The 22,651-nt window shown below is 53.8% G+C and overlaps 1 protein-coding gene across 1 annotated transcript; it reads left to right on the top strand.

The window, feature by feature from the left end:
* The first annotated feature begins 4,808 nt into the window (after window positions 1-4,808).
* Window positions 4,809-22,359, top strand: DOC2B (double C2 domain beta). The gene is given in 10 exon segments (XM_015880700.2): window positions 4,809-5,352; window positions 11,171-11,250; window positions 13,673-13,747; window positions 14,767-14,876; window positions 18,717-18,843; window positions 18,984-19,141; window positions 19,718-19,743; window positions 19,746-19,780; window positions 19,937-20,033; window positions 20,811-22,359. Coding segments are annotated over 10 exon segments (1,176 nt in total). The 5' UTR covers window positions 4,809-5,021; the 3' UTR covers window positions 20,948-22,359.
* Window positions 22,360-22,651: the final 292 nt, after the last annotated feature.

Genomic DNA, 22,651 nt, shown 5'->3' on the forward strand with positions numbered 1-22,651 from the left:
TTCTGGTTACTCAGGCATATTGCTTGCACCTGAGCTCCCCTGGGTTGGCCTGCCTTCCACCAGGTGCTCCATCACTGCTTCAAGCTGTAACTCAGCATTTCCACTACAAGTGTATTAGAAAGCACTCAGGGATACTCTGGAAATCAGGAATCAGGAATCAAATAATAGAATCTCATTCTTCCCTTCCTATACAATCAAATCATTGAATCAAAGGACACAGGTTAAGATTCCAGGAAGAGATGCCCACACATATGGGGCTGTGCTGGCCCTGTCCCCATCTGGGCATTCCCATGATATGGTCAGAAGAGCTTCATTGGGATGCAAATGGATGTAAATTCATGTCAACATATGTCCTGGTGCAGGTAGTGACTCGTGCCCAAATTATGCAAATGTTCTAATCCAATAATGCTAATGTCATGATTAGCCAGCAACACGATGTTCATTGTATGGTTCCCTGGCTCTTACGCCCATCACTGTCAGTGTGATTACACCGAGCAGAGACCTGTGATGTCTGACCAGAGTGGTGCTGCCCTGGGGATGCTGGGAGGGAAATGGTCTCTGGGAATGTGGTCCTTCCACCCCCAGGGAGGCTGGGAGCAGGGAACAGGCTCAGGAGAAGCCCTCAGAGCATCAACATGAGCATTTCAAAGCATCCATGCTGTGATCCGATGAGCAGGACTAGCAGGGCCATCTAGTGACTCCTCTGTCTGCTTAATGACCTGGGAGGTGCCTTCCAGATGGGTTTGTTAGAACATCTGGTTGAAACCTGCCCTCCTCTCCCCCCATCATCCCACCCATGGGATCTTGCAGGTATGACACTGAGCTGGGAGGGAGCCCTGCAGCGTGGGGCCATGCAGCACAATGCAGCACAGAGCTCTGGGGCTGTGATGGGCACCTTCAGCACCAGCCAGGGGCTCAGGTTGGATCGTTTCTGGCAGGATATCAGCCTGATGTGTACGTGGGAGAGGAGCTGCTATAATGCTCTGTAATGCAGCCCAATTGCTCTTTAACTCTGCCAAACTGATACGCTGTCTCACAGATCCCCAGAGCTCAGGATGCTGCTGGTGATGGGTGGCCTTTCCCTCTGCTGGCATCCAGCTCCCTGCCCAAAATGTACGACACTCGAAATGCCTCCTCCCATTGAAATGCCAGCAGAAAGTCTATCAATTTCCATGGCAACAGGGCCAGGCCCTAAATGCTGATGTTAACTCTGCTCCTGGACACGAGCTGAGCCTGAATTGCAGCCCCGGCTGAGGCTCTGCTGCAGGATGGATGCCGGCTCTGCTCCCCATCACCTGATCCTGCTGGGAGAGGTAAACAGGGACCAGCATAGAGGCGAGCCGGCTGGATAACCTCAGAGGATGCTGACTCCAGCTCAGAAAGGCACTGGGAGCAGATAACATTAGCCTAATAGGAGTTGATGCAGCACAGAGCTCTCCCTTTCCTTGGCAGTGAGGGATCAGCACTGGGTTCGGTGATGCAGCAGGTGGTGGCTGTGCTTCCAGGTAGCAAAGTGCTGGCACAGCTCTGTACCTGACCCCAGATCCCAGTGTGCTGCTGTGTCCTGAGCCCATGGAGTGAACAAGGCACTGCTGCCCTGCATCCCCACAGCCCGGTGCTTTGAAAACCACAAAACGAAACACCAACTATTTTGGGATTCACATGGAAATGGCAACATATGCTGCATGTTCAGCATCACACCCTGCCTAAATCAGGCTGTTCTGGGCATCCCAAATGGCTCTGGATACAGCCAGGGAGCAGCCACCCCTGCTCCTCCAGAAGCTGTGACACCAACCAGGATGGAGCTTCTCAGTACAATTCAGCCCCATTTCCTGGTTATCATTACCATCGTGGCTTTGTTTAGCATGCACAGGGGGTGATGGAGCAGGTGGGGGCTGCAGGATGTGACACACACTTCCCTGGAGCTGAGGGCAGCATCTCTCACTGCTGCTGCTGCTGCTGTGGGGCTGGGCAGTGGGCACGCATCACCCATCAATTAACCCCCTTCTGCAATCATTTGAGGAAAACCAAATGTGTTTTGCATCAATTAACAGGGCAGGCTGAGGATGAGGCAGGTCCTGAACACCCCAAGGGCATGGGGGGGCTGGGGGCCTGGTGTCCTCTGCTCCTCCCACCTTGAGCAGGCAACCATACTGTGCCTTAAGTCAGGCCTAAAACTGATGGGGAAAGAGCAGAAGGGATGCCTGAGCTGTGCAGAACAGGGCTGCCCTGTGTCACAGCTCTGGGCTCCAGCAGAGCTTTGGTTCTGAGCTGACAGAGTATGAAATAACCACAGGGTTGGTTATTGAGTCTCTGATAGCGATGGAGATGTGCTGCTGCGTCGCCGCACTTTCCATTTGGAAAGGAATGGATTAAGCAGGAATCAGCTCTCAATTTTGCCGACTTAAACCTGGAGTTTGACAGCAGAATTGGATGCTTAGCACTTGCTACAGCTTTGGCTGAAGTGTGTGCTGAGGGCAGGCTGGATTTTCGGGTGCTTGCTTCATTTATGTGCTGCCTCCTCCTGTCTGTGCAGCACTGCAGAGCTGTGTGGTGCAGGGAGAGGCTGGGATGTGTGTATGCCATGCTTCTGCTCCTTGCTCAGAACAACACTGAAATTAAGCTGAAGCCATCCCAGGACAGGATCAATCCCTGTGCCAGCACTGGAGCTGGGGCAGCTCCTGCTTTCGCTCTGCATGGGGAGGGGTGAGGGATCACAGCAAGTCACATTCCATGGCATTAGACAGACGGTGGGAATTAAAGGCTTTACCTGGCAGTGGGCTTTGTGTCCCCAAGCCCTGTGGTTGTCTCCCAGCCCGGTGCTATTTCTGTCCCATTACCTGCTGGCCATCACGTGAGCCCACATGTGAGAGCCTGCAGGGCTGTGCGGCCCCCAGCGGGGTGAGCAGGTGGGAAGGGGCAGCTTAGCAAAGACAATCTGCTTTGGTTTGTGAGGTGGGGACTCATTAAAAGCCAAAGAAATTCTCCTGCTGCTTTTAGGAGGCTCGGGACCTGCCGGAGACTGGAAATTCCCACCTGGGCTATTAACCTTGTTTTTGTTTCTTTCCATCTCTGTGTCTGGGGATGGGGCAGCCCATGGGACTGGTCCTGTCCTGGCAGCAGGGAGCTCTGCCCGCCCCAAGTGCTGCCTTTGCTTTTCCCCACATGCAACCTGCCTGTATGGCTGCACCCTAAGGAGTTGAGCATCCCCCATTGATGCTACGGGGGCTGTGAGATGGGTCAGAGCTCAGGGCCTCACCCCAACCCCACAGCCTCTATTTCCTGACCCAGCAATGCAATCCTTCCTTATTTGAGTCGTAAGCTATTGGAGAAAGCATTTGAAATAATGATGCTCGTGTAATGGCAATAACGACATTAGGCGCTGGTACGTAAGTCGATTTTATTTATTTATTTATATGCCCTTTCTTTAAGAGGGAATTTGCTGTTATTTTCTGGGCATTGGGCCCAATTTTTGCTTCTCTCTGCCTGAGCCACATCCTGAAGGCTGAGCCCAGAGATGGAAACTGAGTGTGGGAGCACCTCCAGGCCGGGCAGCAAGAAGCCTCCCCCCTCACCCCCACCACCACCTGGCTGCAAATCAAAGCACTGGGTATCCTGGCCCAGGATGCTGTATGGTCCCAGCCCAGACTGGGCACTGTGTCCATTTAAAGGGCAATGACAAGTTTGGATGCTTCTGGAGCAATGGTTTGTTTCCAGGAGAGGAACGAATGAGGGGAGTTTGCTGAGTGTCAGAGCACTATGAGTCAGGGAAGTCCATTAACATTTACCAAAACCTGAATGAGAAATGGAATTTTTCATTAGACAAAGAGGTGCTGCGTCACTTTGCTGGGTTTGGGGGGAAGATCTCCAAAGAACGAAGCTTTATTTTTAGGAGACATCTGCACGCCAAGCTGCAGGAGCCCGCAGTTCTGTGCACATTGGTGTGGGCTCTGCATGCTGTTGGGTCACCTGGAGGTGTTACCCATGGTCAGTGTGACATGGCTGTGACACCTGGAGTGTTCCCATGTCACACCAGAGCCAGCATTGAGCTGCAGTGCTGGAGCTGCCCTATCACACGCAGGGGGAGCTTTGTGTGCCACGCTCTCATAGCTGTTCTTTTCCCTTGCTCAAAAATCCACTCCTGGCATTGCATGGATGTATCGATGGAGTGCAGGAGTTGAGCTGGAAGCACCAGTTGGGGCAGCTTGGGCAGCACGCTGCAGTGCAACCCTGCTGCTGCCTCACTGGGCAGCCTGTCCCTGTCCCTGTCCCTGTCCCTGTCCCTGTCCCTGTCCCTGTCCCTGTTCCTGTTCCTGTCCCTGTTCCTCCCCAGAGAGCACGGGGACATCACACCACGATGCTCTCCCTTGTTCTGTGCCACGAGCATCCAAGCACCACGTGTTGCTCCGGCCCCTGGTGCAGGCATTGCTGCAGGGGGCACAGACAGGGCTGAGCGCTCAGGACGTGGCACAGCTCCTCCTGGGCACTGCCGTGGGGCACAGGGACAGTGCAGTGAAGCCGGGTCAGCTCCATCCCCGGCCCACAGCCGTGGGGACGCAGCACAGCGGGGACGTGGCTCCTTGCGGTGCACTGTGACCTTCCTTCTCCGAGGGGCCCGGAGAACAGCGAGTGCTGCAACCGAGAGCCAGGGGAGTCTATGAGGGCTCTCAGCCCCCCGGGGCCGTGCTGGGGAAGGGGCAGTGACCAGATGCCCACCCCATCGTCCGGGTCCGGCCACAGCCCTCATTCCTCCGCTGCCGGTGCCGCTTTGTTGCTAGCTGGTGACATCACCCAGAGCCCACCCCCTGCCTCCCAGCCGTCGCTCCGTCTCGCTCACTCCTTCGCAGGCAGAGCTGGCAGGATCGGGGCTGTGCGAGCGCCAGGGCGAGCGGCAGCAGCATGCGTGCGGCGGCCGAGGCTGAGGGCACGAGAACCACGTAGGAGCCCGGCGGAGCCCGTGCCCACCGCCACCACCGTCGTGGCCTCCTCGCTTCTCCGGGGACGCCGGGACAGCCGCATGCATGACACTCCGAAAAGGAGAGAAAACGACCATAAGTATCCAGGAGCACATGGCTATCGACGTCTGCCCCGGCCCCATCAAACCCATCAAGCAGATCTCCGACTATTTCCCCCGCTTCCCCCGCGGGCTCCCCGCTGCCGTCGGCCGCAGCGGTACGTTGCGTCCTGCGGTCAGTCAGCCCTCGGTCGGCCCCACCGAGACGCCCCGTGAGGATGACGAGGATGTGGACCAGCTCTTTGGGGCGTACGGCACGACGCCCGCCCCGCCGCCAGCCAAGTGCCCCCCAGCCGAGGAGGCGGTGGACCTGGAGGGCTACGAGTCCGACGACTGCAGTGAGTAGCCAAGTTGGTGCGGGGAGTTTGCGGGGTGCGGGTCTGTGGGTTGGTCCCCATCTCTCTGCCCTTCCTGGGTGCCCGCTGCCTGTCATGGCATTGCACTGCCGCGGTGACAAACCCTGTGCTGTCACCGTGCTGCTGCCCCTTGGGGGTGGGGGGTGGTCCTGGGAGCATCCCTGCCGCAGCCAGGCTGGGCGCTGGACCCAAACTGGGGAAGTCTCTCGAGAGCCACCAGTTGCTGCATTTGCCGGTGCGGCCGCTTCCCTGCCTCAGCCCCGCTCGGCTCCTTGCCCTCCCCGGTGGCTCCTGGCTGGGTTTGGACCCTTCGCTTCATCCCTGAGGGGTGCTCAGGCAGTGATGGGCATTGCCCGGCTTGGAATGGCACCCACTGGGAATCGTTGCCCTCAGCCTCTGCAAACTCTGCTCACCATTCCTCACCCACTGACACAGCGCTGCACCACAGGGGCTGGGGGCTTCCAAGCCCGGCTTCAGCAGATGCAGGTGTTTGCAGCTCGTTTTAACCCCTCCCCACCCAAAATGTCCTTCCCACCCAGCTCGGTGCAGCTTGCAGGCTGCAGAGCAGCTGCTGTCTGGCTCTTCCAGCCGTGGCGGTTGGGGTAGCATCACTGCCCTCCAGCTCAGATTTAAACCAATGTCTCCACTCAGCCCAGCCCTTAGAAGCCAGATCCTGCCCAGGGCTGAGCACAAAGTTTGCAGCCTGGAGGTGATGGAGAAAGCAGGCAGTGCTGCTGAACGGTGCCGTGTGCCCATGCAGAGGGAAGGGGCAGGCTGAGCTCCCACTGAGCAGAGCTGTTTACGGCCCCATGCCAGGCAGGCGCTGGCTTTTCCTGTGCCAAATATTCCAGCCCCACCTGGGCATCGGTCCTGGTGCTGGTTGGCTGCCAGTTGGGTCCTGAGCACTGCCCTGACAGTGAGCTGCTGTGCCCTGCACTGCCTGCAGCTGGGGGATGCTGGGCTGCGGGTGTGAGCCCCACACAGGCACTGCCTCCTTCCCAGCCCCGCACTGGGGTCGTGTCACCCTGTGAGGAGGAAGAAGAGGAGGAGAGCAGCTGTGTGCCCAGGGAGTCATTCCCCACTAAGCCACCTTTGTCCCAGCCGGGCAGTTAGCAGCGACTTTAACCGGATTTGGGTTATTTGCTGCTCTAATTATCAGATCGCCTTGGCTCGTGCTGGCAATAGGAATGGAGACAGCCGGGCTGTAGAGCAGAGGTGTGTGCAGGAGCTGGTGTGCTCAGGGCTACATCGCTTCCACCAGCACCCATGGCACATCCATGTACTGGTGGTGCTGTGAGCTGTGAGCTGTGTGTGGGGTGCTGGCACTGGGAGCAGCGTTCCCTGCAGTGTAACAGGTGTCAGCCACACTGCTGGGCTCCTTGGCCAGATGTGCTGGGTCCTCTCTTGGCATGGCAGGCTCTCAGCTGAGGCACAGAACAGGGTGGACCCAGCTGCTATTGGGACACGAAAGCATGGGGTGAGCCTATCCCTCCTTTGGGGTCAGCAGCCATCCGCAAAGCCAGACAAGGGCTTGCTGGCCCTGTTTCACCACCAGGGAGCTGGGTGGGGATTTGTGCTCAGCTGGGCTGGGGAGTGTCTTGCAGTCCCCCACATCCTCAGTGGGTGATTCAGGGCTGCATTAGTCACCTGCACTGCGCATTCCCTGGGAGCCCATCCCAGTGTGGATGGCAGGCTGGTGGTATGGCCCCCATCCCTGATGGGTATATAGCAGTGCTGGGGCTGGGACAACACCCATGGGCTGCCCAGTGACCAGGTGACACCTCTGTGGATATCTTTAAGTGCTCACATCTCCACCTTGGCCTTTGCTTTGGTGCAGCCAGGCTGGGATGAGCTGTGTATCATTCTTTAGGGATGCTCCAGACATCATCCCAAGGGATGCTCCCTGCATCACTCCACAGAGATGCTCCCTCCCAGTGCAGCCCCACAGAGGTGTGGGGTTTGTCCCATCTCCCCACGGGTGTCCCTTCCTGAGCACAGAAGCCACAGTGCTGGGAGGATTCAAGCTGCCTCTGGTCGGGGAGATACAGCATTTATCCAGGTTTTCCTACACATATTTCTGCCTGGTGTAACATCCACAGCTCCAATCCATGGCCGCTGTCCCTCTCCATCCCTTTGCCCATTCACCAGCTGCCAGCCACGGATCCCACCCCATGGAAGCGAGGGGGCTTAGTCTGCAGCTCATGTCTGGGATCAGGGCACTGGGTTTATTTAGGAAGGCTCTTCTTTAGCACAAAGTTATAATTAGGGAGGCAAAGTGATAACATGGATATTAATTACTGGCTGCTTAAGGACAGGCAGCATAATGACGGTGTTGTGGGGCACCCAGCAGACGGGGGGAGCAGGGGATGCACGGAAGGGAGACGCGCATTGTGGGCATGGGGATATTTACTTCTGATCACAACTCCTTCATGTATTTATAACCTTTGAATCATCTTTTCGATCTGGAGAAGGGCAAAAGAAGTACTGGGGTTTTGCTCAGCAAACTGAACCAACCCTCACCCGGCTCAGCCCAAATCACACCCTGGTTCTGCTGATGCTGACGGCACATGTGCTGTGTTGGTGTCATCCTCAGCATGGGGACTAATGGGGTTCTGGTCAGCATCCGTCCTCCAGGGAGGGCTGGTGCCAGCAGCAGGGGCTTCCTGCATCTTTCATCTCTGTATTTAACTCTGAGAGCAATTTATTTATGTTTTTTTGGGGGGGAGGTGTTATTAATTGCAATACTGTATTTCATTAAAGGGAGAGAGAGGGAGAGATTTGAAGGCCATCTCCAAATTGAAACTGCTGAAAGTCTAATTGCTGCTGACATCAGGGACCATTTAGTGCTGTAAAACATAATTGCATCTCTGAACTGTTCTGAGCAGATAAGTGTTCCTCTGAACACTCCTCCTGGAGAAGACAGAGGGGCTGATGAGCATCCATCAAACAGCTTCAGGAAGGAGCAGCTCCCTGTGCCAGGGATGAAGAAATATCGATTGCTGTCAATTTGGGGGGGGGGGGGGAACACCCCATCAAGTGGGCTGTTGTGCAGAGGTGAACCCAGGGGCTCTCAGAACCCACTGGCCATGGTGATCCATGGCTGCCCAGCTTGGAAATGGCACAAATCCTTTCTGTTCTTCCTGTGGAGTCATTTGCTGACATTTTGCATGGGGCTGGAAGCGCACAGAATCACTCGCTGCCTTTCAGGACCTTTAAAGCGATCTCCGTCGCGGAAGGAAATGAAAGCAATGGAAGAATGGGGACTGATCTTTTATAACACATTAAAAAATACCCAGTTTGAAGGTTACTGAACCTGTGCCTTCTGTAAGGGAGCCCTAATCCAGACAATCCCCTGCCGTCTCTTTACCGCTCCGCTCTGATCTCCCTGGCACAAAATCCATGAGCAGATTATCTTGGGAGCACCAGTGCTGATAAGCAGAGGGACTTAAGGCCTTTGGACTTCTCTTTAATTAGTCCTGTAGTGGGTTTTTTGCACTTTTTCGCAGCGCGCCGCTTTGCTGGTCTTCCTAATGACAGTGGCGATGCAGAAGGTTCCTCAGTTTTAGAAGAGAAAATATCATCACTGCCTTCCTCTGTGAGCTGTGCCCAAGTTTCTGTGCTGCTCTGGGTTCACCTGCACCCAAAGGTCTGTGGTGGAAGATGCCACATTCCATACAAGTCAGATTTGGTTCTCTTTCTAGCGCCGTTGGTGGCACTTTCCCATCCATCTCTCCCACTTCGTGGCTGGGAAGTAGGGTCGGAACCTGCTAATGAGTTCACAGCTCCTAATGGTTATTTTATCACCGGAGCAGAATAATCGTAATAATAATGATACCTCCTGCCTGCTGTCTGGTGAGCGCTAAGCTGCCTTTCTAATGCCTGACAAAGGCATTTATTTACTTCTTTTTTTGTATTATTTGCAGTCTGTGTGATTAGAGGGCAGCATTCAGAATAGCCCAGCAGAGTTAAATATGTCTGCTAACAGTGTTTCTTGTCTAATTGCTGCCCTTTTCTTTTTTAGGCACTTGCTCCCCTAATTAAAAGCACAATCCACTTCCATCTCAGCTGCGAGGATGGCTGGGAGGGGGAAAGCAATAAGCACAATAACAGCAGCGAAAGCAATAAAAGAAGACAGCTCAGTATCTTGGGAATCAAAACTGACTTGCTCCTGTACCACCAGTGCTCATCCTGCAGTGTGAAGCCACAAACAGCATCTTCTGCAGCACTGCATGGCTGCAGCCCTGGGGCAGGTTGCTGCACTGAGGGGACAGGAGCTCCATTGGGATTTCCCAACCAAACCCATTTTCCATCCCAAGCCTTTGATTTGTTTTATCATTTACCAAATCCAGCCATCCGAGCTGCAGCCTCTTTCTGTGATCAATAACAGTGTGTGCTGGGGTTGGGTGAAGGGCAGATGGGGATGGAGAGGCTGTGAGAGTGGAGGGTTCATCTTCCATAAGGAAAAGGCTGGATTTGTAAAGTTTGGCTTTGGCATAAGCCCATGGTTTCGGTGTCGATGTTTCAGATGGTTTGGATAGATTGGGTGGTTGGGATGGTGATGGCTTGTGGGGTTTGATGGCTTGTTGGTTTGAGTGGTGATGGTGTGGATGGATTGGGTGGTCTGGTGGAGTGGGTGGTGATGGCTCAATGGTTTGGGTGGTGTGTTGGTTTGGGTGGTGATGATTTGGGTGGTGATGGTTTGGATGATTTGGGTAGTGATGATTTGATGGTTAGGGTGGAAGCATCTTTTGGGCTAAACCCATGGGGGACTCAGGAGTTGTCGTGGGTTCAGCCTCGCCCTGCATTGCTGCCATCTTCCTGAGCCCTGTGAGAAAACCCCACTGATTTATGACTTACCTGAACTGGCAGCTAACGTGCCATGAAATTACTCCAGAGCAAAGGAGGTGCATTACTCTGGCAGAAACCCCTCTGAATATTTGCTTTCCTTTGAAGGAAAAATATTTGCTCATGATCTGTGATTTCTGTTTGCTAGCAAGCAAACCTGTAGCTCACACGGGGCCGGGCTGGAAGATGGCTGTGAAATTGCAGCACAGTGCTTTCGGTCCCCTGCATGGCCACCACCCCCACAGAGCTGCTCTGCAGAGGCTTTGCAATGGGAAGAAAAACCCCAATTTCCTGCCACACTCTTTGTGCAATTTACCTCCTGGGCAGCGAGCCCTGCCTTGGTGTTAAGCAAAATTGCTCTGGTTTTTTGGTTGTTGTTTGTTTGCTTTCAGGGGGATGCAGGGAGGTCGGTTGCTGTGGTTTTTTCATTGCTTCCATTGGTGTGACTTGCTTAGTACAAATCAGTTCTCAAATCCATTTAAATCCTGCTGCTGAGGTCCACACATTGCCGTCCTGCCCCCTCCCCTTGGACCCATGCACTGCTGCAGCCAGGTTGCCAATGCTGTAACACCGCTCTATTTGAAAGTTTTCTCATTTTAATCATAAAAGTATTTCCATTCTTGCCGGGTTTAATGTACAGTTTGGAACTGAGAGTAGATCCCACTGTCAGCTCATTTATTTAAAGGTGTCAGCATGCAAATATGTATGAGGGGCATGGCAGCAGCGCTGCGGGATGTGTTGAGTGTGTGTCCCCATGGTGACTTGGCCACACTGCCCAAATCTTCCCAGGAATGGGGAACAGCCCCCCAAGAGCCCGTCTGCTTTGTCCCAGAGCTCGCTGGATGATGCTCTGCGTCCTTCCAACACTTTCATCCACTCCTTTTGCACTTGTTGGGTGAGAAGCCAGGTCTTACTGGACCTCTCTGGTGAATGACACCCCATGTCTCTCTCACAGCTGCTCTGGGGACACTGGATTTCAGCTTGCTCTATGACCAAGAGAACAACGCCCTGCACTGCACCATCAACAAGGCCAAGGTACGTCTCGGCACCGGGTGAGTGAGGAGCAGTGCTGTGGTGGGCATTATGGGGCCATCAGAGCCATGCTGAAAGCATGTGGCCCTTCCCCATGCCCACATCCCCTCCAGCCCCAACTCCATCCCATGCCCACATCTCCTCCAGCTCCATCCCATGCTTGCACCCCCTCCATCCCAGCCCCATCCCAATGCCTCTCTGGCTGCAGCAGCTATTTATGTCTTTTTTAGCAAAGCGCCCAACCCGATGTTGTTATTGACTTAACGCTGTGACCGGCTGTCAGTTTATAAATGGCTCTTTTAAATGCTGCTAATCACTGCCACAAAGTGCTCTGCCTCAGCTCCTTTGCCGTCTGCGTGATTGAAGCAATTAGAGGTTGGGTGTTTTGTGGTGGTTTTTTTTTTGGTTTGGTGTGGGTTGTTTTTGGTTTTGTTGCTTTTTGGGTTTGGGTTTTTTTTTGGCACATTTCAGAGCAGAACATCCAGCAGAAGACCTGGCTGTGTCTATGAGTGCACGGAGGAGCATTGGAGCACTGCTCAGCTCCTGGCCTTCACCCAACCCTGGGGCCTGGAGGGGTTGGGAAGGGCTGGGGCTGCTGGGTCAGGATCCCCTTCCATGCCCTGAGTTTCCCTCTGTGCTGACCCTGCTCACGGCATCACCCCGCTCATGGGGCGGGACACCCCCCTGCCACGCTGACATTCAAGCGTTGCAGTCCTGTTCATTTCCATTCTGCTCTCATTCTCCCATTTTTCTCTTTTATTTACATCGCCATCTGCTCGCTCTCATTTCATCTCTCGCCTGGGGAAAGATGCCAAAACTTGACTACAAAAAGGTAAGGGCCAGGACCCCGGCGGGCGGTGCTGGGCAGGAGCTGCAGAGCTGTAGGGTGGTGCCGGGACATGCATTGCCCTGGGCTGGGCTATGCTGTGCTGCTCCAGCATTTATCTTCCTCCCATAGACCACCACCCCCAGACACTCTTCTCTCTTCCTTTTGATCCTCCTGCTTCTCTAGTTTAATTCCCAGCAGTTTCATATCAGCCGGTGTTCCTCCTGAGTCCTGTTATTGCTGTGCAGGGGGTTCATGGGCTCTTGAAGGCACCAACCTGGGTTAAACCCAACCAGCTGTGGCCCAGTGCCCCTTTTCTGCTCTGCAGACATCAACTGTGCTGTGCTGTGCAGGAGCTCGGGGCTCATCCTTACAGGCGTTGCCCTGATGGGGCTTTTTGTGCCTCGGTTTCCCTAACAGGGCACAGTGATGCCTGCCTTGCCATTAAATCCAACTGATAATCCCTCAGCTCTCTCAGAGCAGTTTTATGGCCTTCCATGCAGTGAGGATGATGGCATTGTCACCCCTGGGGTCTTCATGTTACTCCCAACCTCTCACTGAGCTAGATATAGCATTGGGACCCATTTTGCAGGCTCCTGTCACCCCATCCTCTATAGCACATCTGTTAAAAAAGCCTTTAATAGCCTCCTCAGAAGGCAATTTAATTGCACTGAATGGATGGGTGAATTACGGAGCTGCCTCTCTCTCCATCCATTTTCATGGGAATTCGCTTGCTCGCTTTATGATTTCATTTGCCATGCAGCATCCAGGCAGGTGGGGCACGGAGCAGACAGGCAGCACCCGCTTCTCTCTGCTGTGAATGAGCACTCAGCCCCATATTAGGTGCTGAGCCCATGTTGGGGCCATCCCCATGTGCCATGAGTGCCCATGGAGCTCTGTTCTCCCTGAGCTCCCCATGGCAGTGCTGGGGAGGTGACCCGAGCTGTGGTGCTGTCGAGGCAGAGCCATGCAGCCTACATTCGCTGCTGATATTTTTATCCTGCTGGCTCTGTGTGAGAAGCCAAATCCTCTTTGCTGGGCACTGTTTGGCTGCAGGGCAGAGCCCTTCCTGAGGTCAGCGCATGGTCCCTGAGGCCCCAGGCTCAGCAAGTTGCGTTTGGGGCCCAGATAGTGTTGAAGTGCTGTCCCATGCACATGGATCATGCAGCCATTTACCCATCTCCTTGCTTCCACCCACCCCAAAGCAGCCCCTGCTTGTGCTCTCATCCCACACGGCTGTAGGGGCACAGTTCTGCCAGCTGCAGACATGGAACAGCCCTGCATGGCTCCCACACAGCCTGGGGCATTTCTGTGGCTGATTCCCACCTGGGAGCCGAAGCTCTGTTTGTTGTGCTCCTGCATTGCTTCCCTTCCCTGTGGAAGTGGCTTTGTGCAGGTTTGGGGCATCACCCTGACATCACTTTCAGCCCCATGGAAGCCACACAAAAAAACCCATCACCAGTTGGCACTGTGAGCACAGCCCGGTGACCATGCCATGGCTGTGCTACTCTGGTGAGGGCAGGGAGCAGCAGCACAGCCACAAACAGAACTGGGGATTGTTAGCTGCTCTAACCCTGCTCATCACTCTCCCCCTCCCAGGGCCTGAAGCCAATGGATCACAACGGTTTGGCTGACCCCTATGTCAAGCTGCACTTGCTTCCTGGGGCCAGCAAGGTGAGATGCACTCATTTCTCCCTCCCTTCCCATCACTTTCCCCTCTGGAGCAGTGAGGGTTTCCCTGCTGGGAGCTGGGAGCAAACCCGCCCTGCTTTGCTTTGGTTTCTTCTTTCATCTTTTGCACGTTGAGCCCCTCCGATCATAATAACGCGTGGTATCACTCGTAAGGGAAATATTTCCATCTCCCAAAGTTCAGCACTTGCTGGAGAGAAGAGTAATTAAAGATATTGATGTGTAGTGAGAGCGTGGTGTAACTGATGGGGATGCGGAATTTAAATGCTAGATGTATGTGTGATGAATATTAATTACGCTCTCAGTTTACCACCAAAGGAAAGACCTTTTGGGAGGAGGTGTGTTTACTCGTTACGGTTTAGCCGTATTAATTCATAACGTTCAGGGCAGCAGAGGGAGTTTTTAACCACATTCTGGGTTCCGCGGGATATAGGAGAGCTGTCAGCGCTTCCATTGCACACCATTCCCCTTCTTGTAGGCACACAGCTTAGGGGGGCTGGGCAGCACTGGGGCCATGCAGAGGGGAGAAGGAACACACACCATGCCCTACTCTTATCCCTCCAATCCAGGGTGAAGGATCAGGGTCTGTTTTCCTCTCCCCCGCCCCCAAATTGGGGGTCCCACGCTTATGGCTGCGCCTGCAGAGCTGCAGTGCTGGGAAGCGTTCCCCCCGCTAACAGAACGCATTAGAAGGAAGTTATTTACAGTTCTTATTTTGAGTCAGCCAGGGTTGGGAGCTGTGCTGGAAGTGGGAATGCAAAGTACCAGCCAGAACTGCAAATTGGTCGTTTTTAATGAACCTGAAAAGACGTGGTGATTTTTTTTTTCCCACCCCCCCTCCTTGCTCCTGCTGTATAAATGCAATCCCAGCTCCCGCTTGCCTCTGCCAACACTCTGCTGCTGAGCTCCAGCAGGGGCAATGCAAGGCTGGGTGCTTTGGGAGGGGATGGGGGGGGCTCCCTGTGGGTCTGCCCGACTCCCACTCACCTCCATGGCTTTTCCAGGCAAATAAGCTGCGAACCAAAACGCTGCGCAACACTCTGAACCCCACCTGGAACGAGACCCTCACCTACTACGGCATCACCGACGAGGACATGATCCGCAAAACACTGCGGTAGGGCCTTGGGGACCCCCGGCACCTCTCCCTGTATCACCCATCATTCCCCTTTAGAGCCATGGGTTCCTCCTGTCCCAGCTTTTGGGAGGGAGCAGTGAATTGCTGCGATAAGAGACATGTGTTTGGATGTATTTCTCATCATCTGTGGTTGAGGTTTGGTCCCTGCATGCTCAGCATCGCAGCGCTGGGAGAGCATCCCCATGCAGGCTGGGAGATGGGGATCTGTGTGCAGACATATCCCAGCCCCATCCCATCGTGGATCCATCCCACAGCCAGAACCCAGCCTTGCTGCTCCAAAGCTGCCCTTGGAGCTGATGGTTTCCCCTGTGCCCGCAGCGCAGCCCCGTTGGGTGAGCAGAGCCCACCTGTTGTCACAGTGTGTGTGCAGATGAGGAATTCAGCGCCGCAGGTTATTATTTCACATGGAAAATATTAGTCATGCTGAAAGTGCCGCAGGCTCGCCGGGCTGGAAAGCCTCTGGTTTATTATTATTAGCAATGGGGACTGTTTTATTATTTTTATTCCACTGCGGGCTTTGAAGTTTGTAGCCTCTCTCAGGTGTGGAAATCGGTTTGGGAGAGATGTTTGCTGAGATATGTGCTGAAATGCAGCAGGGAGCTCAAAGCCCCCACCTGCACATTGCAGCGCCGGCTCCCTGCATGGCTGATGCAGGGATGCTGTGTTCAGTGCTGTGATGTCCCTTCCTGCAGCCTCCTGTGGTCACAGCTGCACCCTGGGATGGTTTTTATGCCAGGAGAATGGAGAGATGGCTTTTGCTTTGCCTGGAAGTGGCTCTGGAGAAGAACAGCATTAGGGTAGAAGAGGTGCCCTGGCTGGGACTGCTCCTCTGCTTAAACAAAGCTTTGGGCTCCTGTGGCTCCGTTCTTAATCTTGCATGGAGGAACCAGCACCCAAAATTGGAGCTGTTTCCCATCCTCCTGTTTCTTCTTCTCCACCTTCACAGCAGAAGGTATTGGTGTAGGAGTTTTTCTTTATCCAGAGGCGCGTTTAGATGAGGCGCAGCTCGTTACAAACCAGGCACAAGGTAGAAAGTGCAGCTTTTGGTGTAACTCCTCTCTGGGATTTCCTGCTTTTTGGAGGAGGGGATGTTCAGTCAGGCAGAAGGTGCACATTGCAGTGGATATGGAGGCAGATATGTCTGGGTGGCAGCGCTGATGGGATGGGACCGATGGGCTCTGGGCACATTGATGCTGGGGCTGCAGAGGGGCAGAGCTGTGATTGTGGAATCCCTTCTATGGAAAAACAACAGCGTGGATCAAAGCACCTCAGTCTTTGCCTCCCAGCTGCCTGGGGAGCATGGGGCTCCAGGGCTGGAAAGGGACTCTCAATGTTCCCTGCCCAGCTGGGCTGCTCCTGGCTGGGAGCCCAGCACCAAACATGGCCCCGCGGGGCAGCAGGGATATACGAGTGATGAGCAAGCAGCATTTTGTTAATGAAGCAGCCCCCTCAGACTCCTCCATCCTTTGGGTTTCAGGAAATGCAGCAGGTGGGAGGATCTTGAAAGGTCTCATCCATTCATCAAGCAAAGCCCCCACGTCCAGTCCCAGCCTGAGCAGCGGGAGCTTCCTGCTCTATGGGGCCAGGAGGACATGCAGGGAGCAGTGGGGCTGTGGGTGTGGGAAACCAATAGGGGCATCAATGTGGGCAGAATGCGATTTAAATAATCCCATGTAATAGGCAGTAAATAGATAGCATTGGTAATAAATACCAGAGCTGGCCGGGGACAGGATCTGATTATTCATATCTAGATATATTGGCAGAGCAATGCATTATTCATGTGCTACTCAGCGTGCCCGCGAATGCCAGGAATTCTTTGTTTAATCATGTGTTTGACAAACATCATGACTCATTACATATATTATTCAGAAAATAGTACTTGATCAGGTTTGAGAGACACAGCACAGCTCCATGGGCCGTGGGGTCCCGGGCTGCTCTGTGCTGGAGCTGTGTGGGAATTGCACTGCTGTGGTTTGTGTGCTCAGATGCGGAGCTGTTGGGATGGAGCCCAGCAATGAAATCTCACTTTGTTCCATGGAGAGCTGGGCAGTCTCGGGTCGCTGTCTCTTCCTATGTTCTTTATGGCATGTAGGCATCATCCATGTCCTGCACATCTGCTGAGAGCCAGCCAAGTTGCTAGAGGGACTGCACGGGATCTTAGAGATAGGCACAGCATCTTCGGCATCTGCTGCCTGCTCTGTGCATGCAGAAAAGGATGGGGGGTCCCAGATGAGATCCTCACTGACCTCACCCTCCTCTTTCTGCACCAGCAATAAGGCCAGAGCCGCTCCTTATGCAGGATGATGCCGTGAGTCAGCAGTGGGGCGGCCAGAGCTGCAGTGAGTCAGGGCCGGAGCAGTGGGAGGGCAGCGAGCGGGGATGCTTGTGGGTAACCAATGCCCCATCACAGTGCTCCCACAACCTGGAGCCCCCACTGGGAGGTGTCAGAGCATGAGGAAGGGGGTTGTGCTGAAGGGAGAGGCGTGAGGGGGTGATGTTCTCGTTCAAGGGCTCACGCAGGGAGTGAGGGCGGCTGCTGGATTCGCTGTTTGTCATAGAGCTGATTTTCTAACCCAGGGTATACGAATTCCATCACAACGATTCCTTGTAATGAAATTCAAGCTGGTGTAATTGCATTATGCCCATTTCCAAGGGCAGGGCTGGGCTGGGAGCTGCACAAATCTGACTCACGTTTTGGCGCTGATGGGGCAAGGCACCACCAACCCAACATGGTTCAATAGAAAAGAACCAGGGCTGGGGATGGCAGAGCTCCTTTGGGTGCTTTGGGGAGGCAGTCAGGAGGGTGTGGGCAGGGAAACGTGTTACTCACATTGTCAGAAGGTAAAATCTGCGTTGGCTTGGTGTAAGGATCACAGAGCAGAGCTGGCTCTGCTCTCAGTGCTCCCTCCCCACACACACAGGTGATTGCCTCTTGTCTGGAGTTGCTCCTCTGCTGGTTTGGGTCTCTGAAAGACAGAGAGGAGGATACGGAATAAGAAATAGCGTGCCTGCATTTCAGATTCTCTTTGAGGATTTGGCTGTTGCGGTGGGGTGTTCTTCTCCATGAGTATCTATAGTAACGCTGCATTTGGCACTGGTTTTCTGGAGAGTGCTTTCCCGGTGGTAAAAGCCCTTGGCCTTTCTCCCCAACCCCTCTCCCTCTGCCCACTGCCCTGGTCTGGGTCTCCTTGTGCAGCACTGCTGAGCCATCCCTCGCTGCACCTCTCCAGGTCCTTGTCCTCTGGTGATCAAACTGCCAGTGGATGAACCACCCATCCACAGTGAAACCACCCATGGATAAACAGCCCACACGTCAAACTTCCATGGAAAAATCATCCATGGGTAAATCAACCCTGAAGAAACCAACCATGGAGAAACCACTCATGGATAAACTACCCATTGATAAGCCACCAACAGAGAGATCATTCACCCATGGATAAAACTCCCATGGATAGATCCTCCACCCATGGACAAACTACAGTGTGCTATGTGTTCCACTGATGTGGGATTGAAGGGCACTATTTATCTGTAATTAAGTTTCCCTCACCCATATAGATCCCATTTACCAAAAGCTGTTAAGGCCAAGAGCAGTCCTGCTGGCAGAGGTGAGAGATGGGCAGCAAGGGGAATGTCTGACAGAGAGGTAAACAGGCAGTGAAAGGATGGGAAGCTTGTAGGAATGTCTGTAAGGGGGAAAAGGAGAGACTGGAAGAGAAGGGAAACATTGGTGGGAGAGGAGGCAGAGGGACCCCCCAATGATGTCCCCAGCAGCATGGACACAGAGTTAGCCCTGTTCATACTGCCCTGTGCTCCTCCCAGGATCTCTGTCTGCGATGAGGACAAGTTCCGCCACAATGAGTTCATCGGGGAGACGCGGATCCCGCTGAAGAAGCTGAAGCCCAACCAGACCAAAAACTTCAGTATCTGCCTGGAGAAGCAGCTGCCGGTGAGTGGGGTCACACTGATGTCCCCATGGGGCTGCGTGACACCAAAAGTGCATTTCAGCAGCTCTGGGGCTGGTTTTGATCTCGGTGCACACACATGGAGAGGGCGAGCAGCCCCAGACTGGGCACATTCCCTCCCCAGATAGACAAAACAGAGGACAAATCACTGGAGGAGCGCGGCCGGATCCTCATCTCCCTCAAGTACAGCTCGCAGAAGCAAGGCCTGCTGGTGGGCATCATCCGCTGTGCCCACCTGGCTGCCATGGATGCCAACGGATACTCCGACCCCTATGTCAAGACGTGAGTGATGCTGGCAGTGCACCCCCACCCTGCCACTCCACAGAGTGGAAATTAAGTGATCTCATTAAGGGATGTAACTCACACCCATCCCTCAGCCCTGTCCCCTGTGCTCTGACCCCAAATTCAGCACTTACAGGGATGGTGTTTGTTGGGATGATGCTACCGAGATAAAATGCAGCCTGTGGGAGTGCAGTGATGGAGTTTGTTGGCAGAACGCTTCCAGATTCCTTAATTGCTGTTCAGGAGTGGAGACATTTATATAAAAACCCACCCCTTCTTTTCTGAATGCTCGTTGGAGCAGCTCCATCCCTAAAGCAAAAGAATGAGTCCTCATTTTTCGTGGCATTTTGGACGCTGCCGTGCGCATCGCAGGCAGTAGATCGTGTCTGCAGGGCTGGAAGCTGAGCAGACAGACAAGGGATGTTCCTCAGTGCAAGCCCTAATTTTTAATGATGAGCATGAAGTGGAAAGTGGTGGTAGCATGGGAACAGAGCTGGGGCACAGCGGTGGGGAGGATGCTCCTGCTGCCTACTGGCCCTGTGGCTCATGCTGATGTGGTGAGCCATTTCCTTGCAGTTATCTGAAACCAGATGAGGACAAGAAGTCAAAAAGAAGACGCTGAACCCTGAATTTAATGAGGTGGGTCTGCGGTTCTCACCCAATGGGCTTTTCTTAGGGATGTGAGTGAAAGGGAAAAATAAACCAACTCAGTCGCTGTGGGAAGGGATGGAGATGAGCTCCGTGGGCACTGGGCTCTGTGTGGGTTTAGACTGAGCACTCGTGGTCTCCCTGCAGGAGTTCTGCTATGAGATAAAGCACGGCGACCTGGCCAAAAAGACCTTAGAAGTCACTGTGTGGGACTACGACATTGGGAAATCAAATGACTTCATAGGTGAGTGTGGCCCCTTGAGCACCAAATGTCTTACAGCTGTCAGGGAACAAACATTCCTTGTTTATCACTCCTTTCTTCCCTGGCTTTTCTCCCGATGGAGAAGCTGTCCCAACTCTTCCCCCTCACCTGACCACTCCCTTTTCCTTCTCTTTGTGCTCCTGCTGCCCCTGTGCCGTGCTGCTCTCCACATCACCCCCCTGGTACCTCCCATCCTGTCTCACCACCGTCCCTCTGTCCCAGCTGCTTCTTTCACGCTTCCATTCTTCCTCTTGCTGTTCTCCATCAGAGGTTCCTCTCCTTTTCCCACAACCTTTAGCTCTTCTCACATGCCTTCTCCTTTTTCACCTGCTGCCCTTGTCCACCCTCCCACTTTGTGCTCCATCCCCACATGCCTTCCTGCTGCGTTTCTGCTCTGCTTTCCTCCTCTTGTGCACCTGAGCCTCCTCTCCCCGACCCGAGCAGGCAGCAGCAGCTCATCCCCCCCTCCTTGTTTCCAGATTATTTTTCCTGGAAAAAAAAAATAAAGAAAGAAAAAAAATCCAATTGAACAGGGAGATTTCATTTGTCTCTGTTGGATGTCTGGGCTTCAAAGTACCACCGAAGCGATGCTGTTAGCAGCTGCGGTGATGTGTTGCTAACAGGAGCCCGCTACCTCTGCTGCTACAACTGCAAATGGGAGCTGCGAGTGGGACCCTGAAGAGGGCTGGCATTGCTGCGTCCTGCTGTGCCCCAGTGTGTCCTGTCACATACCCACCTCTTCTTGCTGTCTCTCTCAAGGTGGAGTTGTGCTGGGGATCAACGCCAAAGGCGAGCGGCTGAAGCACTGGTTTGACTGCCTGAAGAACAAGGACAAGAAGATCGAGCGCTGGCACACGCTGACAAACGAGCTGCCGGGGGCTGTCCTCAGTGACTGAGCACCCCGCACTGCTGGGGCTCGCGGGGCTGCAGGGCTCAGCTCTGTGCTGGAGAAGGGAGCGCTTCCCAGGGAGCAAGGTGGAGGCAAACACACTCTGCTCGGTGGGTCCCAACCCCTACAGCTTTTCCAGAACACCTCTGTGCACCTTACACACACACACACAGGCATGCACACGCATGCGCACACACACACGCACAACCTCGTGCTTGCACACACACATGCACTCAGCACACACCTGCATGCACACAGGTCTGACTCCTCTCCCAAACTCGTCGCTGTACTGACTTACCTTCTCGCTGCCTTGCAATTCAGTGGCAAAAATGAATGCATCCAGTCTTCGTTTGTTTATCTACTACGAGCAAAAGGCGTCACTAAAACATGAGACTATTTTATTGAGGCCGCCGTGCCCCGTCCCTGGTGGTTTGTCAGTCTTTGTGGTTTGGGCCTAAACAGTCTTTTATGCATTTAAAGCTCCTCCATTGGAATGATTGCGTTCTCTGCTGACATGGGAAGGCTGTTTGCTTTTCTTCCAGACAATTTGTGTTCATCCTCTCTGACAACGCAGCTCGGCCTCTCTGGGATCTGCCACGAGGAATAAAGCAGGAACCGCTCCTGCTCCCTTCTGCTCTCCCCTCCAACCCTTTCCCCGGAGCCTCCCAGCACATAGAACCCAATGAGGCACCGGCGGGTGAGAACTCTGCCAAATGCTGCACCTTGCCAGGAATATCAGAAGCCTTTAAACCACAGAAGAGCTGCTGCCCCGTCCGGTCTCCATCTCTTCCCTACAGCTTCAGATCCGTGTAGCCGTGTGCGCGTGGGTGTCGACGACTTCCTTTCTGAAAGCAATCAGATCTCTGCAAACCTCTGTTGACTTTTCCAAGTTCCGATAGCGTTACACCATGTTTGATATTAGGGGGGAAAGAAGGGGGAGAAAAACGTTCATAGGGTCTTTTATAATAACTTCATATTTGTAATGCATTCTAACAGATATGCATGGATTTTACTGGGATGCCAGCAGTGTGCCCATTGGGATGCTCCTGCTGTTCCGGCCCTGTGCTGCTGGGGCTGATTTTGGGGTGCAGGAGCTCACGCTAAGTGGCTGTCAGGAAGCGATGGGATGGAGCACATCCTGCTGTGGCACGTGGGGTTCCTCACTTTGTACTTAAGCCTTTTCTAAGCGGACTGTCCGTGCATCCCAGCTGCATGCAGAGCGGTGGTCGTCGCGCCCGCCTTGTGACATGTTTGATACCGATGTTTTGCTACCATGTGAAGGCTGCAGAAATCGTCCTTACCTGCATCCTAAAGGGATTTTGTATTTCAGTATTATCTCTCTGTGTACTTTTTGTCAGATTTGTTAATATTTATAACGAGAACCCAAAATAAAAAGGGGAAAAAAAAGAAAACAAAAGAGGTGCAGCTTACGAGTCTCACTTTGGCCATGTCACCTAATGCTTCTAAACCCATGCACGGGGATTGTTCTGCACTGTCCACTCCTTTCTGCTGCACAGATCCCCAAAGGGGACTTTACAGGGTGTGGGATTAGGCAAGGGAGGGTTAGATAACAAATCTCTGAGCTCCCATTAAGGTTGCATCGCTCAGAAGCTCTGCATGAGCAGAAGGCCATTGGGGATGAGCCATGCAATGCCCTGTGCTGTATTCAGGCCACGTTCTGCAAGAATTGTTCCATTGCAGGTGTTGTGAA

This window comes from Coturnix japonica, chromosome 19, assembly GCF_001577835.2.
Source record: "Coturnix japonica isolate 7356 chromosome 19, Coturnix japonica 2.1, whole genome shotgun sequence".
Lineage (NCBI taxonomy): Eukaryota > Metazoa > Chordata > Aves > Galliformes > Phasianidae > Coturnix > Coturnix japonica.